The sequence below is a fragment of the Carassius carassius genome, chromosome 3 (assembly GCF_963082965.1).
Source record: "Carassius carassius chromosome 3, fCarCar2.1, whole genome shotgun sequence".
Classification (NCBI taxonomy): domain Eukaryota; kingdom Metazoa; phylum Chordata; class Actinopteri; order Cypriniformes; family Cyprinidae; genus Carassius; species Carassius carassius.
This window is the reverse complement of record NC_081757.1, coordinates 10,325,462-10,345,103: the sequence shown is the minus strand read 5'-3', so window position 1 is coordinate 10,345,103 and position 19,642 is coordinate 10,325,462. Positions and strand designations below refer to the sequence as shown.

General features: G+C 38.3%; 1 protein-coding gene across 5 annotated transcripts in view; it reads right to left on the bottom strand.

Annotated features, from left to right (window-relative positions):
* Positions 1-2,336: 2,336 nt before the first annotated feature.
* Positions 2,337-19,642, bottom strand: part of shroom4 (shroom family member 4) — a 39,716-nt gene continuing 22,410 nt past the window's right edge. For 3 of the 5 annotated variants that reach the window (XM_059528432.1, XM_059528459.1, XM_059528451.1), the window contains 8 exons: positions 13,035-13,193; positions 9,542-12,065; positions 7,697-7,761; positions 6,936-7,553; positions 5,875-6,489; positions 5,596-5,734; positions 4,940-5,212; positions 2,337-3,851 (listed from right to left, as the gene is read on the bottom strand). In XM_059528432.1, coding sequence (XP_059384415.1) covers positions 3,564-3,851; positions 4,940-5,212; positions 5,596-5,734; positions 5,875-6,489; positions 6,936-7,553; positions 7,697-7,761; positions 9,542-12,065; positions 13,035-13,193 — 4,681 coding nt within the window. In that variant the 3' untranslated portion in view covers positions 2,337-3,563. Of the gene's footprint in view, positions 3,852-4,939; positions 5,213-5,595; positions 5,735-5,874; positions 6,490-6,935; positions 7,554-7,696; positions 7,762-9,541; positions 12,066-13,034; positions 13,194-14,393; positions 14,789-19,642 lie in introns of those variants that run through there. The other 2 variants (XM_059528466.1, XM_059528442.1) reach the window with 2 other exon arrangements.

Here is a 19,642-nt window from a genome sequence, read left to right as displayed (position 1 = left end):
CAGCAATCGAGATAAAGGCCATCACAAATACGCTCTCCTACAGATGTGGGGGCAATGATATGATTATACAATACTGCCAAAGCAATCATTGTGGTTTCATTCAATATGTCCGACTGGTGAAGTTTCAAATCCGCTTGAAATCAAAAATGTACAATATTTTGTTAGTGCACAATGCTAGGCTTAAAGTCAACAATAAATCAGTGCAAGTTAATCCACTGAAAAAAAAAAAAAAATTAAAAGTTTTTGTAATCTTTAACAACAAAAACACTATAGAAAGGACTTTGATACGGATCCCATATAGCCTCACAAAGAATGATTAGTTCAAGAGCCGGATTGAATCAAAGCACTTTGCTCACTTCAAATCAATCATTTTAAACCAAAACTTGAACACTCCCGAGTAGCAGAAGGAAAAAAAGTTTGCAAAACGCATAGCAAAAGACAACAGTATGAGCGATGAACGCTAAATGAGATTCAATAAAACGGCAAAAAAAAAAAAAAAAAAATTCAACCCATAGGTTCTTCTAAATTAGGTGAACCATGTCTACAACAATGTGAAGAGATGATACTTAGTGTAAACACTTCTAATAAAACTTTAACTACCAAAAAAGCAACTTAAACAATTAAACTATGTATCATGTAATAATAATTACATAAGAGATTTGAGCATTTGAAAACCGTTGGAAAGAACCGATTCGTGGAAAGCACTCGGACTTTCCTATTTTCCTTCACCAGCTGTTGAACTTACCACAGCGCCGACTCCGCTTTTTGCAGATGTAGAGTTAATGTAGAAACGCTGGGTTAAGACGTTTTTTTTGGTTGTATATCTTGTGCATTTGAGTGCTCGTACAAAGCCAAACATAATGCAAGTTAACGTTAGCCTATTGTAAACTAGCACTGAAGAAGTAAGACCAGAAAGCACAATGTTTGCGTGTTTCATATAGAATTTCAAGTTTCCCGCCAAGTATTAATAAGCTCACCTCAGCACTGCATTCTATCCAATCAACACCCTTGTTAATTATTAATTAGTATCTACAAGCTATTAATCTATTAAACCACACCTCAAACATGAGAATGATTAATTAATGCTAAAACAATGTTACATATGTTTTGTCACAATCAATCAGTATGCTGATAATGTATTTTTTAAAATACCAACTCCTTAGTTGGTTTAAGGTCAATTGACAAAATCATCATGGAAGGGGCCTACATTCGTGTGACGTCACACAGACAGGCTTGAGAAAGGGGAAACATTTAACGAGATAGATACAGACGGTTGTCTGGGAACGCCCCGTCACGTGATGTGAATTTAGCCCGGTGGGGAAAAGGGACAATGACGCTGAAGAGTTGCTGTGTCGTTTTCTGTACCTCCAATAAACTAACAAATTATGAATTGAAGTTCTACATCCTTCCTAATAAACATACAGAGCCGGAAAGGATAACAAAATGGCTACAAGCAATAAATTGTGAGGATGATCAAGGGAAGTTGTGGAATCCCAAGACTAAGCATGTGTATGTGTGCAGTCGGCATTCATCACAGGCAGGCTATATTAACATCGTGTTCATTATTAACGTTAAAAGGTTGTTTCAGAAAGTGGCATGCATATATAATTAGCCTTATCATTCTACCTGAAGCAAAACTATGTAACGTTAGCCTAGTGTCGAACATAAACCCACTTAAAAAAGCGTGTGGACAAGTAACAACTTAGTTTTGTGTCGAACTTTTACACTTTCATTCATAAATTCACCCCGTCTGTGTTTGCGAAACGATTGAATCGCGGAATCCAGTCAAAAATAGAACTTGCTGTATAAAGCAGAACGTCACGGAATTTGGCTATTTTTGAATGAATACATCTACAGTACGGCTGTAAAATGAATCAAATATCGATATGGACTAGTGTATATGAATATTAAAGTTAAAAGAGACTACAATTGTTCTACGTGTCTCTGGGAATGAGTGCTCAATATGTGCATTTTTGTCATTCAGATACACGATGTTCGCAGTGTTTTCCCCCACGCCGACTCCGCCCTCGCCACGCCCCCAGCTATGACTAGATGCCGACTGTATCTATTAAAAAAAAAAAAAACACTGGGTGGAATTTTTTATCATTACAGGGTGGTTGTGTAAACACACTGCCAATACACATTTCAGTTCAAATATTTTGTAAAAAGTGCATGTAGCATCATATGATCCCTTTAAACAGTTTTGGAATAACATGCCAAAGCACAGAGCAAGTCTCAAATACAACATTTAAAAAAAAAAAAACGGCATAACCCTGATAGGATCTTGTTTTTAATTGTACATGTGAATCTTTTCAATTAAAAAAAAAAAGAGGACATTTATCAATAGACCAAGTATTTCCTTTTATCTTCAGCACTATGCTGTTTACAATGTATGATACAACAAAATGAGCAAGAATAGTTTATGGTTATTAAACTATACATTTTATACAAAGTAAAGCACATTTACCTTTTTGATCTGCAATTTTGAAATACATATATTCACTCCTTGTTTCTATACAACAGGCTCTTCAAATACAAATTAACTTTACCTCCCTCTTCTTTGTCTCTCCTTAATCTTCATCTCAAGCTCCTTGTTTCGCCAAAAAAAAAAGAAAAGAAAAAAAAAAAGACAAAGACAAGACTTTCAAGGCAGTAAATGGTCAACGAAGCAGCATTCTCCTTCCTTCTAAAGAAATGTCCAGTTTCTCATCAAAGAAAAGGAAATCTAGTAGCAATCACCTCAAAAGTTGCCATGTTGTGAGATGATACAGAAGGGTTAAACAGTGCATCTCATTTAACTAAAACACGTCAATTTAAGAGCTTTGGTAAAGCAAGGCTGATCTTCTGAAGAAATTTATGCATGTCATTTCTCAAAACAGGCACAGCATATTTATATTCTTACATAGATATACATGTTATCTTTGGCAATAATCTGAGAAAAGTGTAGCAAGTACTATAAGACATACTGAATATGAAAAGTAAATATAAATGGCCCCTTTTGAAAACACTGCAATAATATGCCACACCATTTCAAGAAAAGTTCCAGTTATGACAGAATGAAACTTCTGTGACTTAAAGATGCACTTTAGGCATCCACTATGTACATGTTTTCATACGAATACTTAACAAAATATCTTAAATGGAACAATAACGTTTACCATGCCGAAGAACGGAACAAAATTGAATACATGCATTGTGAGGCCGTAAATTATTAAAGCAATTTGACCTTAAAACCAGAATGAAAGATATTGATATATATTGTGCGTATGAATACATACACACATAAATAAATAAATAGCAGTGCATGGACAGTCACTCCCCCTGCTGTAGTCAATGAGAAGTATATGCACACATGCGTTCTTTGGCGGTGTCAGATGTTGACGGAGTAAGCGCAAAAAAAAAATTAGTGAAAAAAAGTGTTTTCGTATTGAACTGAACATTTGTCTGTCATATTTGTGCTTTTCTGTACTCAATTGGCACATCAATGTAATGTCCTTTCTTCAAAACATACTGCAGTTCAAGGTTATTTTGGTCCTGTTATATATGCACTCATTCAGCACTTTTTAGTATTGTCCGTACCCCATCCCGAACCCCAGCCCCAGGCCGAGGCTCTCTCGAAGTCCCCTAAGCTGCTCCTCGCCAAGCCTGATCTTGTCATCCAGTTGCTTCTGCTCTACCAGTAGGGCTGCTTTCATCTTCACAAAGTGACTGTAGTCCCGCATCTGTTCTGGGGTCAGGCAACATTCCAGCACCTTGCCAACTGCCTGTTCACGCCGGTCCACATGCTCCTTGAGCTCCTGAGCCTCTCCCATCTGCACCAGCAGCTGCTTCTTCTTTTCCAGAAGCTGTAGCTATGACATGACAGAAAGAATAAGAAAAAAATGCTAAGCAAATCAAACATGCAGAAGGATAAAAACTCAAGGTCTAAGGCTGCATTTTCACTGTAAGTCTTTACGCACATATCCGATTTTTTTGACCCATCTGTTTACATTCACTTTCGATTCGACTGGTATCTGATATTTGTTTTTATATAAACCCCATCCAAAATTATTTATATAATACACGTCAAGTGGCCATTATTATTTTTGCCAGCATGGACAACAGCTGTCATGGATGATTTGCAGCACAAAATCTGATATCGGATATGCATCGGTTTAAAATCCACATTTGGAAGTGGCTCAGATCGGATGTGGAAAAATCAGATCTCGTGTGGAAACGTAGCATAATATGCTTGTATAGTGCTTTTTACAATACACATTGTTTTAAAGCCACTTTAAAGAAAAAAATATGATGTCAATGTTTATAAAGCTATCTTTATGAATTATAGTCAAATTTTGCAGATCGGAGCTGGACAACAATACAATTTACATTGTGCAAAGATACAAATCAATCAAGCAGTTGAGATTTGCTATATTATTATACTTTATATTGCTATATGCAAGTATACACAAGTCAACATTGGAAGTGGATCAAAATCTTTCATCAAAGTTTTCCTAAAACCAAAAGGCATTCTTGTCTTAGGACAACTTTGATGAAAGGGGTTTGATCCACTTTAATTGTTGACTACTATAGACCTTAGTCAGGGTAACATCATATTTCATTTTTGATAGGAAACGATGTACAGTGCATTCAAATACTGTTGTTTAACGACATACTGATTGTTCAACTGATGAAAAGAAAAACTTTCAGCAGACAAACAGAATTCCTTAGGACAGTTTTAAAGTTGTGAGGACCTTCATACAGTGCATGCCATTGTAAAGACAGTATGCCTATCTCTTACAGCCTCATTTTCATCCACTCTCAATTTAATAAGACATCTAAACTGACTTAAGGTCTATACTGCATGTATGCAGATGAAGTTGGATGTATTATATATCCAAATTTTAATATATCGCTGGGTGATAATATAGTTTAGATTTTGCAATATTTCTCTCCTCACCCTCTCTTGGTGGCCAGTCTCTGGGTCCACACAGTCCAAGGCGCTTTCTACCCGGATCAGTCTCCCAGAAAGAGACAACAGCAGGCTGGTCACCTTTTCTAGGTCACCGATGAACAATCGGTACTTGTCCACCTCGTTTGGCTTGCAGATAGCGAGCACCAGGCTCTCCACCTCTTCTCCCAGCTGAGCGTTGGCACGAATATCCTCTTGCAGGCCCCTCTGTGCCTCACGCAAGACACCCAACTTTTTACGAAGGCTCTCCATCAGCTGCTTCTGTAAGTGTAAACATTTACTATGAGAAGTGGCATGTATATACACATACATTACTGTTCAAAAATTTGGGGTCAGTATATATTTTTTTATTATTAATTTAAGAAATGAATACATTTAATCAGCAAGGTCAATGAGCAATTGATCAAAAGTGACTGCAAAGACTGTTTTGACTGTTCAAAGACCAATTTTTATTTTAAATAAATGCAGTTTTTTGATAATATTGATAAATGATAATAAAAAAGTTACTTGAGCACCAAATCTGCATACTATGTGATCATGTGACACTGGAGACTTCTGCAACGGCTGCTAGTCACTATTATTCTATCACTGGAATAAATTACGAAGCATGAAATAATCGAGCCATACATTTCTGAACCTTTCACCTTATAATTGAGTTCTTCCTCCTCTTCTTTTCTCTCTGAGATTTCTCGAAACCTGGCAAGAAGTTGCGGGTTGTCAGCTGACATGTCATAACAGGCTGATCGTGAAGCTTGTCCTGTGGATTTTCCCAGTCTAGAGGGCCTAGGAAAGAGTCATTGATCATTCAGAAGCCAAATATTGGAGATGAAGATGTTACAATCTTTCTGACAGAATAGAATACACTGACAATTCATGTAGAGTTTACATTGAAACAAGTCTGAAACGGTATTATATTGGTGTACCTCTCTAGTGTTCCTCCGCTTATTGGGTGGCCCCCTCTCCAGCTCTCTCCACCCATCTCTTTATTTACACTTTGTGGAAATAACTCTCCTATCAGCTCTTTCCTAGATAAACCATAATCATCCTCTAGAATAGAGTCCACCAAAGCACCCCACGTCCCTCTAATGTTTCTCGCTGAAGGAGCCCCTTCCTCAGGCATGTTGTCAATGTCTGTCTCCAGCACAATAACGGGTCGAGCAAAACCCTGCATCTCCATCCTGTCCTCTCCTTCCCTTCTGCCAATTTCTCCTAACCGCTCATTCTCACTGATCTCATCTATGTCCGTTTCCAGGGGCTGGTTTCCATCTTCAATACTGCTGGGACTGCGGGAGGAAATAAGCTGGTTTTTGTAAACTGTTCCAGGGAAGCCTGCTTGATAGGGCTGCAAGTGGTAGTTGTTCATGGAGAAGTAGGACTCAGGACACACGGGTCTAGTTGACAAACTTTTCTCTGGGACTTCATGAGACCTGGTAGTGACCTGTGCATGGTAGTGAGGGCCGGAGCTGTCCCACTCAGCTCGATGCTCAGAAAGGATTGGCTTCACCAGTGTGACTCTAGGCTCATTGTGGACAGGTATTCTAAAATAGGGCAGACAGGAAGGTAGTTTATAAAAATACATACATAAAAAATGTCATTTATTCACTACCATTCAAAGGTTTAGGGTCAGTAAGATGTTTTTTATTTTATTCATTCAGGATGCATGAAATCGACCAGAGGAACAGTACAGACATTTTCGCTGTGTTTAAAACAAATGTTGTTCTTTTGAACTTTCTATTCATCAGAAATTCAAAAAAAATTTTTTTTAAAAACAACCATTTCCAAAAACATATCTGGCAGCAAATGATAATAATAAAAAAATGTTTCTTGAGCACCAAATCAGCAGATTAGGATGATTTAAGGATCATGTCACAGTGTAGACTGGAGTAATTAATAATAAATAATGAAAAAAAATTCAGCTGTCATCACAAGGAAAAACATACATGTCTTATATGTCATGCGTGTGGGGTTGGAAGGTATGTTTTACCTTGTGCGTGGTTCATGCTGTGGCAAAGGTTGATGAAGTTCCTTCCTCGTGTCTCTCTCTCTTGGGGGCAGAGCTACAGGTTTGAAGGCCCGACGTGTAAAAGCAGGGCTGGGGGGAGCCACCGAGTACTCTTGACTGCAGCAGTGATGGCTCTCTGAAACCTCCCTCGGAGGAAGACTATAGGAGCGCTGACGTGTCGTTTCAGACACACTGGGAGGCTGTGGTCGAGGTGGAGAGGAAGAGGGAGAGTTATAGAGTGGTGGGGATGAGAAGAGGTTATGGTGGGATGCCCGTCTCTTGTGGAACTGATCCCATTTCGGGGGCGGTGGACGAGGAGGTGGAGGTCCTCTTTTCTTCTTTACTTCACCAACACATACTCCATTCTCATCCAGGTCACTAAGAGTGGACGCACGCATTCTGCTTGGCGTGACGTTGGTGTGCTTATGAAAATTTTGAGTTTCCACATGAATGTCATTTTCTGACATAGCACGGTTTCTAAGGGGTGAAAAAAGATGCTCCTCAGTGCGGCCACCTGTCATGTTGCCATACTGACCCATGAAGCTACGAACAGCAGCACACTCTCCTGTCTTGAAGTCTCTCCTACACCTTGAGTAGTCCCTGCAGAATAAGAAATGTTATGCCATACTTCTTATAAGTAATGGCTTGTTAATAGCCATACATACATGAGTAAAACACATGCAAAATATGAGCAATAGCAGTAAGTAAATCTATTGAGACAGAGATAAAAATAGAAATCTTACCTCTCTGTTAAGCTGAAATTTCTGTTTAGTTTTTTTGCTTGTTCCGGTTCCTGCACAGGGTGGACCTGTAAAATATGTTTGCAATTAATTAAAATATAAATTGAACCATAAATAATATAGAATAAAAATAAATTAACAGAATAAAAAAAAAACGTGTTTTAGATTTTACTCAAACCTACTACAAAAAGAAAAAAAAACTACTAAACAAGGGAAACTAGGTAAAAAGATAATAGCAATATACTTGTGATTTATGTAACTCAATTTTCACCTGATACCGACTTATTATTTAGCATATGGGGCATCTGAAACAACCTACTGTAGTTGACCTTCAAAACCCTGGCATTTAAGTGCCTCGTTCAAATGGGTACTACAGAGGTACGGCTTAAGTAACCATACAAATACTAGTTAATTCCCACGGCTGTTGTGCCAACCATCTATAGCCAAGATATTTAAAAGCACACCATGAGCAAAATCTGATAACTGCCAAAATAATTGATACTGTTCAAAAACATTCTGTTCTGAGAACTGTAAGGGGAGTCAGTACAGTGAATAGTATTTCTGATTCTCATCCAGTGGACATGGGCTTAATTCCACTAGAAGGAAAATTCCCTCTTGGATTAACCTGAATTTGCCCTCAAGGATAAAAAAAAAAAGGTCTAAAAGATCTAAACACACTAAAGGACTAAAATAGCTCAGAGATCAGTTAGATTATCAATTCATGTTTTAAGATTAAACTCTTAATACACTTTTACAGTAAAAACCAAAGGACATGTATTAAGACTAGTGATTGTTACGATGGAATACATATTCAATATTCCTGTCACAGAGCCAATTCATGGTTTTTATACAGTTCTGGCCAACATTTGGCCTTTTGGGACCCACATTTCAAGATATCCTGCATGAATGGTAATATTAAAATAAGTCTGCACTAAAGACTCAAAACAACAGTCTCATTCCCATCTACATGGCACTATACCAAAGGGTCTTAAAATAACAGCTTGAGTAGAGAATGAACAGTTTCATCCTTATTCAATTCCAACAGTGTGCAGAAAGATCAGTGCATAAAGAAGATATACAGTATAATATTTGACAGATAACAGAAGTACCTTTTTGGCTCCAATAAGGCAGGCTATTTTCAATTCAAAATTATTTAATTGAAATCATAAGTAGTTCAATGATTTTACAAAATGTGCTTGTAAGGACTCATCTTTTAGTTTCTAAGAGCCTAAAACTGTAAACAACCACAATAAAGAAAGGAAATCACACCCTTTTCTTATATTTATATGTTTGATTTCCATCTGTATTCATGCTCAAGCTATTCATTATAAGCGAATGTACAGGCTATTCATTATGAATTCATGAGGTTGTTATTTGACAGTGATCTGCAGGAGTAAAGCTCTTACTTGCATAAATATTTTAACGTCTCCATTTTGCAAAGATATATATAGTGCATACTATAAAATTTGCATTAATAAGGTATTCCCCCGGTACTTGCTACTACTGTATGTAGCTAATATACATAACATTTCACTAAATACATACAGCAACCTAAGGTTTTTGCCCCAAACATTACTCCGCAGATCCTTGGGGGTCCATGAAGTTACTGTCTGCTGGAGAACACAGTGGCACACTAAACCTAGGACATTGCAGAGTATTTAAAAACAGGTAAATAACAAAACTATGCCAATGCTAATTTAGTATATTGTAATAATATTTGTTATAGTGGTACTCAGAAAATCTGTATTTTTTATATTAGTGGCTCCCTGGGTTGACTGAGAGCCTGGATCAGAAAAGCTTCACAATCCTTATTTTAGACAATGAACAATGCTAAATTCCTAATCTTACCTCAGCTGGGGTGTAGCTCCTGGCCTTGTAGGGGGGATTCATGTGGTAGTCATCATACTGATTGTGCTGTGTGGTCACTGGGTGGAACGCTGAGCAAGGCTTTTGGATGTTGGTGGTAGTGTTGCTATAGAAATGCTCAGAGGACTGCAGAGAGGAAGGAACCTGAGGACTGGGCGGCTGTTTCCGAAAGGCGTCGTGAGATAAAGACTGAGGAACCATGTCATCGCTCTTATTGTGTTCAGAACTAACGGTTTCTCTCCTGGATTCCCTTTCTTGTTCTCTCTGCAGCAGTCTTTGCCTCTCCTCCCAGTCTTTTACCCTTTGCTGCTCTTTTTCCCTCGCTTTCCTTAATCTTTCCTTCTCCCTCTCTTGTTCTTGAAGTTTCTCTTGCTCCTTGACTCTCTCTCGCTCTCTTTCTTTTTCCTGCTCTCTCTCTACCAGTTTCTTCCTCAATTTTTCTTGGTCTTGTTGAGTACTCATAAACTGTCTCCCAGTTTCCAGTGAGTTGACGTAGGGCACATCTTGATACGAAAACCTCCTCCGGCCCAGGTTAGTGACCATTTCAAGAGGTTCAGGTGAGGATGGATGGTTCAGTCTACTCGGCTTCTCTAGTCTCTGATTTCGACTTGTCAGGCTTGACAAGTTTGTTACAGACTGACTCAACTTTCTGCTAGTCTCCTCAAAAAACCTCCTGCGGTCTGCAAAGGGAGGGATATCACACTCGTCCGATCGACCTAAGCGACTACTGGAGGAACCTGCCCTCCCTCTTGTTGATCCCATTTTCCCGGACCATATCTGTCCAGTAGCATCATTTCTCTTAATCTCTGAGGTCTCAGAATCTGGTTGAAGCTTGTATTCTGGTGTCCAGCGCCATCTCCGTGGTTTACCTGCAGGGGCTATCTCCTCCACCACATGGACACACACTTGTATGGCATTTTGAGGGATCTGGGCTTGGGTCTGAGATGTCTGGAAGCACATAGCCCTGGTTCTGGAATGTTCCTTAACTTGGGTTGTATCTTGCTGAGGTGTCCGTTCGGATATTTGGATAGTCGGAGGACTGGTAAGAGGACTTGAGAAGGTTTGGGGTCTGGGTTGATGGTTCTCTGGAGGAGCTACTGCCTCCATGTTGAGATCTGCAACCTCTTCTTCCACAGTCTCCTCACCACAAGGGTTTCTGCTCTTCTGCAGCTGGGCCTTCTTTCTCTGGATCTCATTTCTGAGGTTTGTGGCAAAACGTTCACTTCTGCGACGTGACTTGGAGCTACGGAACTGACGTTTCTGCGACTGCTTTGTGACGCTACCATCATCTACGCTCACTTCTTGCCCATTCGCATTTAGATGAGTGTCCACACACACGTTAGCACCTACAGACCCAAAGTTCTTCTCACTGGTCTGAGAGTTAGCAGTAGAGAATCCATTCTCAATGGGATTTCCAGAGACATTACTGGGCTGCCCTGAGAAATTCTGTCCTGAATCTAGAGGTTCCTCCTCTAACCTGGGATCTTCAAGTTCGGAAGTTGCCACTGAACCAGGTGTGGAACATCTACTCATTCCCCACTTGGCCTGGGCCGTATTTGAACTAGTATCATTTAGAAAATTCGGTGACCACTGACAAGTTGGAGATGCGCGATTATCACTTCTGTCACCAGTAAAATCCATCATATGCAGCTGAGAAGCTAGAAGTTTCTCAGGTGCACTTTGTCTGTGCATTGCTGACTGGACATTATGTTCTGGTTGGGCATCAAAGTTCTCATCTATATTCCTTTGTGAAAAGGGACTGAGAGGGGGTGTAGACACCACCACATATTCTGAATAGCTCTCCACGTGTTTTTTCTCACAGTCAGTTGCTTTGCTATCTCTTTCAGAGTCTGTCTTGGAGTTGAAGGTGTAATAAGTTTCATTGGTGCATCCTTTAAGTTCTTGCTCAATGTCTTGTGTTCCATTTAAATAAACACTACCAGTCAGAACTTCATGGATTTGGGATTGATCTTCAACCATGCAGCTGGTTACACTTGGGATGCCTACAGGAGCAGACACACAGCGTTTATCTGTTGGTTGGCCTCTAGTAGCCCTAAAACTGTCCTTCCTCATGGGTGGCTGCGGTGGCGCACAGTTTTCCTCCTCACAGCTATAGGACGATGGTCGGACTTTAGCCTCAGTTCTGTCAGACAGCATCTTGGAGTGTCCACGCTCTTCCTGCTGGTTTCCATGGCCAGTGGGGGCACAATGTTGGCCTCCGTCTGGATACCTGCAGGAAGAACCAAAACCCTGGAGAAGACTGTCCATAGAGTTGGTATCCTCAGGCTTGATGGGGACAGTGTAATCGGATGTGTTTGAGCTGGCTGAGAATGAGCTGTAAGCAGAGTCACGTTTGTTGTTGAAGATGACAGGATCAATGGGAGAAAGCTGACTGTCATAGTAACCCTGGTTGGGAGGATTCTCCAGACTCTCCATACTTCCTATTGAGCTACTGCGGTCTGTGCTGTAGTGCCTGGAGATATGGCCCCACTGCATTGACAGCTCACTGCACAACAAAACAGAAGTGAACCATTTTAGACACTGTGACAAAACCATAAGGATTTCAAAGATTGCTTACAACAGATTGCTTTTTTTTTTTTTGGTCATCCTGGAATTTCAGTATCAAATAATGAAGTACTGTTTTGAAATTTGCATTTGGCTTGTAAAATTCCTTTAGCAACTCCGCAAAAGCTGCAGTCTACAAAGTGTCTTTTGCCGCATATAATGCAAAATGGCACTGATTTCAAGAAAGTATTTTGAAATCACATAAAGAGTATTCAGTTCAATAATATAAAAAAATAACTAAATGCAATAAAAAAAAATAAAAACATTGTAAAAAATCTATTGTAAGCCTAATTTCCCTTCATTTAAAATAAACCTCAGCATAAATAAAAAAAACAAACCTGTATGTTTGTCTCAAATTATTAGTTTTATGACTATTTTATTTTAAATTGATAAAAATATAGGCCTTTTCAATTGTGTTACAGGTGTTGTGATTAGGTTTCACAGTTTCGGAGGAAAGACACAAAAGAACAAGTCCCCTAAAAACAAACATTAATGTTGAAGTTGAAAGTTAAAGATTAGTCCCTTAGGTCACTGCTATGTTTTGTACTACAGGTTTTCTTGTGTGTTTTTGGTCACTTTGCTGGTGATCTGTGAAGAATGTCTGAGTCATACGTCTGAAAATAGTGGTGGTATCCGGTAAGCCACATGTTGACATAAGACATGAGATCACTAGCTTCCTCTCTGATTGTTTTCCTTGTGAAATTTGCAGGAAGCAAAATTCCCTAATTCAACAATAAGATCCATCTCTCTCTCCCGTGCACACACAAAGATCTGTAAAATCTATTAGTTTAATGTTCACATTGCAAATTATATCTATATCAATTTAAACCATGGAAATGCTAAAAAGAAATGAATCATCATACAGAATAAGGTGTGTTTCCATCATCTTTATGACGATTATTACACTAACCTATTGTCACCACCGGAGTGCCAAGGTACACTGAGAGGTGCGAAGTGGAGCTGCATAGCCGGGGAGGCATCTGAGGGGTCACCAGTGCCCGTAGTGCAGGGTGACTCTGACAGCTTCACCAGGTGCCAAGAGTGTGGACGTATCACTGGGACACTACGCCTGCTCAAAGAACAGAGACATAAGCGAACATGAAGTCATAACATTAACCTAATATTCCTAATTACCAATTACTGACAAAAAGACAACCACAATCAGGAAACAATATACCCTATACTCCAAAGTAGTCAGTAGTCAGTCTTAAACACATACAGGAATCAAATACAGTATTTTCAAGATAATGTAAATGTAATTTATTCCTGTGATGTCAAAATTGAATTTTCAACATATGTTACTCATACAGTCTTACAGAAGTCCTTCGGAAATCATTTGGAGCTCAAGAAAAATTATTTGTTATTATTATTATTATTATTTGTGCAGTTTAATATTTTTTTGTGGAAACCACAGGATTCTTTTTCTGAATAGAAAGTTTAATAAAAGTAATCTTTCAAAATCTTACTGACAACACTTTTGAATGTTAGTGTATATAAATTCAAAACATTTCTTAAAAAAACAGTAATATCTATACTGACTTAATGTAGCAATTTAATGCCAGTTCTCAAAAGCGGTTATTATAAAGCATAAGAATATTTATTGCAATACAACAAATTAATACATATTAAAGAGTTTAAAACACAAACGTTATTGCCACACATGACATTTAGTAAACAGAGGCATAAAAAAAACTGAAGGAAAAACATCAACACAGAGGCACGTCAAAATCAAAATATGTGTCTTTTCATTATCATCTCGTTCATTTCACCCACAAACAATAAGTGTAATTAATATTTCATTCTAATCACCTTTGCAATCTCAGGAAAATCGAGATGACAATTCTCATGACTACAGTTCATAACTACAGTCATCCTCATCCAAAAAAACTTATAATCCAATCAAAAACATTCAATCTAACACCAAACTGATCTGAGGCTCCATAAGTACAGCTATCTAAAGGCAAAAGTAAAAAAAAACAACACAAAAAAAAAGTGTAAACATTCAGTTATGACTGAAATCTGGTCTATTAGAATATGATCTGTCCTCAGAGTTTTGACTCAGCTATGCATAAAAAAAATAAAAAAAATAAAATAAAAATCAAGGCAATCAAACTTTTAAACAAAATAAAACAAGCAGAAAAACACTTGTTTTTACCACAGCAGTACAGTTCCAGTGAAATACACAAAACAGAAACCAGGCTGAAACTACGGCTGGTTTGACCTCCACTTAAGGTTTTCTGCACAGTACGAAATGTCTTGAGATACTCACAACACTTCAGACAACTCCAGATGTTCTCAAAGTAAGAGAAAAATTCTTGAAATGAGTCCCATCTAAGACTGTTCAGCTTCAGGTTCAAGGTGAAGTTCAGGTCTAAACCATCAGTTGACACTTCGAGTCAAAGGACAACCCTGAGGTCTGCTGTTTCTGCTGTGAGTGGTCAGTCTTTATCAGGACCCTAATGACTTTGACGCTCACATGAGTGAAGGCGGGCGGTCATTTAGCTGTAATGAGGCAGCCTGAAGCTCTGACCAGATTCCTAGTCCAGGAAAAAATTAACAGACAAACACTCCCCCCCCACTTCCCCTCTCAAACAGCAACATGCTCTCTCTCTCTCAATATTTCAAGTCACAACTGAAGACCAAACATTCAGTCCACTAAACAGCATATTCTCTCTCTCTCTCTCTCTCTCTCTCTCTCTCACACACACACAACCTCCCACTCACTCGCTCTAATGACATTAGGGGGAGAGGAAGCCGTGCTCAGACGAAGAGGAAACTATGTTTGGGGGAGATAAAGCGGCAAGCCACTGCTAAAATAATACCTAGCATTCTCTCCTATTATTGTTTGAATGGGGGAAAAATGTGAGGGCCGCTTCCTGTCTCCCTGGGAGAGCAGTCAATTTCGGCCAGTAGTGGTGAGAGAGTGAGGGGGGTGGACAGAGAGAGAGAGAAAGAGCAGAGGAGGATATACTGTATGTGAAAAACGGGAAACAAATCGGTTGAACAAGACAAAATGATTGAAGCGGTGCATTGTCGTTGGGGCATGAGGCCAGGTACATGTATTCTTGCGCTTTACAATAGTGAAGAAAGCACAATGATACAAAGCACATCTGAGAGGCAACAATGTGCGTTCCAGCAACTGCCTGAGAAAGAGAATAAAATGAAGTTTAACTCATGTCAGCTGTGCTTAATAAACAGCTTTTCCTGCTCTAATCAGAATAGCTGATGAAAGTCAGAATGGGGTCATTCTGACTAACAACTACAACACTGACAACACAAGAAAACCCAACAATCATGTGTAGGACAAATTACAATTGTGCACAACCTCCCACTAATGGGCTCTTCAGTTGAAACTATTAACCCGGTCATTATTAAAGGCAAAGTTCACCCACAAATAAAAATTCTGTAGACATTTATTTCACCATGTTGTTTAAAATGTTCTTCAGTTGGACATGGAAGTAGATATTTTGAAGAATGTTGACTTAACTCAACTTAACTGTTTTGGTGTCCATAGACATCCTTTGTAATATTTCTATCGAGTATTCAGATTTTGTAAAAAAAAACAAAAAAAAAAACTGTTGCATAAATTAATGAACTGTACTGTATAGATGATTCATCACTACACAGTGACTGGACGCCCTTCTGCTACACACTCAAAAGTATCTACTTTTTTATATCACAAAAAGATTACATTCTTTTATGCCATAGTATAAGTAGCCAAATTGGGATGCAGCCCATCTTTTACGCCACAAATTTGAGGTTACACAAGTGTGTGGAACATTAACTTTGGATTCAAAAAGCCATTAAACCATGGTTAAGTCCTTATGTGATGCCATTATAAAATCATTATGGTTATAGAGTTTCTGTTATACCAGCATGTTAAATTTACGTTGAAATTCTTTGTAGTAACAGATCGTGAGTGATAGGAAAGAAGGGTGGATAAAGCATGAAATGATAATATCTTGAGGTGTGAGGTCAATGGTTATTGTGAGAAAGATTGGTGACACACACACACAAGTCAGTAGTACTGCATGCTGTGCTCTGGTCAAAGATCCTTCCTCTCTTCTGTTTTTTTTTCACACTAACACTAAAATAAAAGCAAATGCATTTTTTCCCCCAGTTTACTTAACCTTCTGATTCTCAAATACTGAGAAATGCAGCTTTCTTAAAACTACATAAAAACCCTCGAAAGAACAACAGAATCATCCCAAAATACTCAAAATGTCATATTGTTTAAATGTTAAAGCTTTCTGTACATTCACTTCCCAACATGTACTGCAGCATGAATATATTATACAGTTACGGTTATAGGATTATAGTTTTGCTGTTTGCAAATGACTTTAAATTTTATTAAATGTTTCTCAACTATTTATTTTCTTGCAGTTAACATCAAATTAGTCTGGTAGCAGTCCTCTTTGTCTTACTGCAAGGGATGCATAACGTACCATGTCCATATCTAATTAGTCAATCATTCAAAAATAATACACGGATCAAGATTATAATAGAGATTTTTACAGATTTCAATGCAAAAAGAGAAGCACAAAAACTAAATCATATCATTCACTGTCATTTCAGTTTCTTTGTGCTGAGAAAGTACAAAATGGTTTCAAAATACTGGTGCTACTATGTATTTTCAAACCTTGTACCATGTTTCATAGATGTATACATCCCTTAATCAACTGGACCTTTCACCTTAAATTAGCTGTTAATTTGAAGCCTATAAAATGATATGGAACAAGGTCTAAAAATAAAATAAAATAAAATAAAATAAACACACCCCTCTCCACTTTCAATCCATGCAATCAGCATTGTTTGTTCTCTGGTTGCCCGCTTCCCGAAAACAGTGAGCGAGACGCAAAGGCTGCATTCCATGTAATCACCAAGGCTTTTACCAATACGGCCACAACGAAAAAGCCAGTCCAGGAAGGGAGCAGTCATGAGCTGGGCTCTCCAGTACAATAGCTTGTTTGTTGTTTTGGATTCTCTTTCACTCCGATCTTAAAGTACTTTTTAAGGGGAAAGAATGCATGTAAAAATGCATCTTGGCCTAAAAGCTTATCAGCCACATCAAACCCTTCCTAACTATTTTGAATAGAAAAACATTGAGATGTGCCAGGTCATGAACGCATTGTCGTATTAATCACAAAAGCATTAATTGAATGAATGAAAGTATGCAAGTCTGTCGACTCAGTATTAACAAAAATTTCAACAACAGATGTTAAAACAGATGTACAGCAGTTCATAAGGCTTCACAGTTTACACCAATGATAACACCACAGTTTGTTTACACTTTCCCTGGCAACTGAACAGAAGTTAATCTAACTGATGGCCTTCATTTTATCCACATGTCCAGCATATCAGTGTTATATCACAAAACAGCTTTACCATGATGAGAACTATGGCATGGCACTCTGGGCTACTGGGCCTTTTAATAAAAAAAATAAATAAATAAAAAGCCATTTTAGTATGCAGAGTCAGATCATAACGCAATCCCAAAGGACAAACCAACACATGGAGAACTGTCTGGATTGATCACTTGGCACATTCCAGGAAAAGGAACATGTCTTCTTTGTCCACTACCACTGAAATAGAAGACTCACACACACCATTCAGCAATTTTATACTCTAATTTCACTTTACTGGTTATTCCATTGTGCATGCTCATTTTCCTATTTTAAGTGGCCATTATATGACAGAAAAAGAAGTGTTAATGTTACAGTACAAACACTAATATTTTACTAGCTTGATTTATTTTTTGTTGTTTTATTTACATTAGTTTTATTTAAAATAAATAAGCTTTCCATTGATGTATGGTTTATTAGGATCAGACAATATTTGGCAGAGATACAACCATTTGAAAATCTGGAATCTGAGGGTGCAAAAAAACTAAATACTGAGGAAATCACCTTTAAAGTTGTTCAAATGAATTCTTAGCTATGCATATTACCAATCAAAAATTAAGTTTTAATATATGTACGGTAGGAAATTTACTAAATATCTTCATGGAACATGATCTTTACTTAATATCCTAATGATTTTTAGCACAGAAGAAAAATCAATCATTTTGACCCATACAAAGTTTTTTTGACTATTGCTGCAAATATACCCCAGCGACTTAAGACTGGGTTTGTGGTCCAAGGTCACATATAGAATTCTAATATTGGCCAAAGCATTAAAATAATTATCAATTATTAATGCATCCCTAATATACACTGTACATTCTTCCTGTGCACATTTTCTTAACAAAAGACAACAAAGAAGGCCAGAAACTATAAATGATATGCACACAAGTTCAATGAAAAACATATCATACACTAACACCATACAGTGAGGTTGACATGCTGAAAGTTTTGGAATCTGAAAGGTCTTAGAGTTTTGCTCCTAATATGTGGAAAGTCAGGAGGGGGGGGGGGGGGGGGGGTGTCTTGGGAATGTAAGGAATGTCCATTGTTTTGGCATCGAGTCTCCTTTGTTCTTTCTTGTTCCTTAGCGCAGCGGGCAGGGTCTTACCGTGAGACTGCTTTCTCTAGAAGCTTCCTGAGTTGCCATCTCTGTCCTTCATAACTCTCCTCCACGGCCTCTCCAAACCACAAGATCATAAACTCATAGAGTGAAGTGCAACTGGGGTTTCTCCCAGAGAGACTAAGCAACCTTTGATAAATGATGACTGAAGTGGCTCTATACACTTTATTTCCTCATGAGAGCAGTGGTGCTTACAGCTTTAATATCAGCATTTGGCCAGTTGGCTTCTTACAGTACATTACAGCCATTGGTTCCTGTAATGTGAATTGCACATGGCTAAATGTGTCATTTATTAACTTCACCTTTTTCTATTTAAACTCTACCACAAATGCTGAGACATGGAAAATGGTAATAATTAAAACATGTAATGCATGTGGTTTATGATTTTTCCCATCCCAACAGTGTGAACAATGTGGTGCTTTGAAAATATTCTTGTTTGTTTGAGCAGCCCAACATGTACATGTCAATTTCTGGCTCAACAAAAGTTCACTCCAGGATGGTTTAAAGGGAATTCTGAAAATTCTACCATCATTTATTCTCTTTCATGATGTTCCATACCATTAAGACATTCTTCTGAACACTGGGGTCCAAACAACATTGGTCCCCACTGGTTTTCACTGTATGAACAAGAAAAACATTCCTAAAAAAACTAACCTGTCCCTTAAAGAAATCAAATTTGTAAAAAATTGAGCAATTCTGCTTGATACCACAGCACAACTGCACACAGCACTTTTAGGATTAATGCTGTCATGTATGGATGATCTAGTGCAATAGTTTTATCTAAAAACTGTGTAGAACCAACGTGCCAATTCCTCAATAAATCCAGAAGGTTATGCCAAAGCAAGACAGCAACACTTCCCTCCCTCACGTGGCTTTCCTGTAAAGACCTACCCTTCCTTTAAGTCCGAACATGTGTGTGTGTGTGTGTGTGTGTGTGTGTGTGTGTGAATTGGAATATCTTAAAACTATATGCTCACAGTCCAAATATGGTCTGTG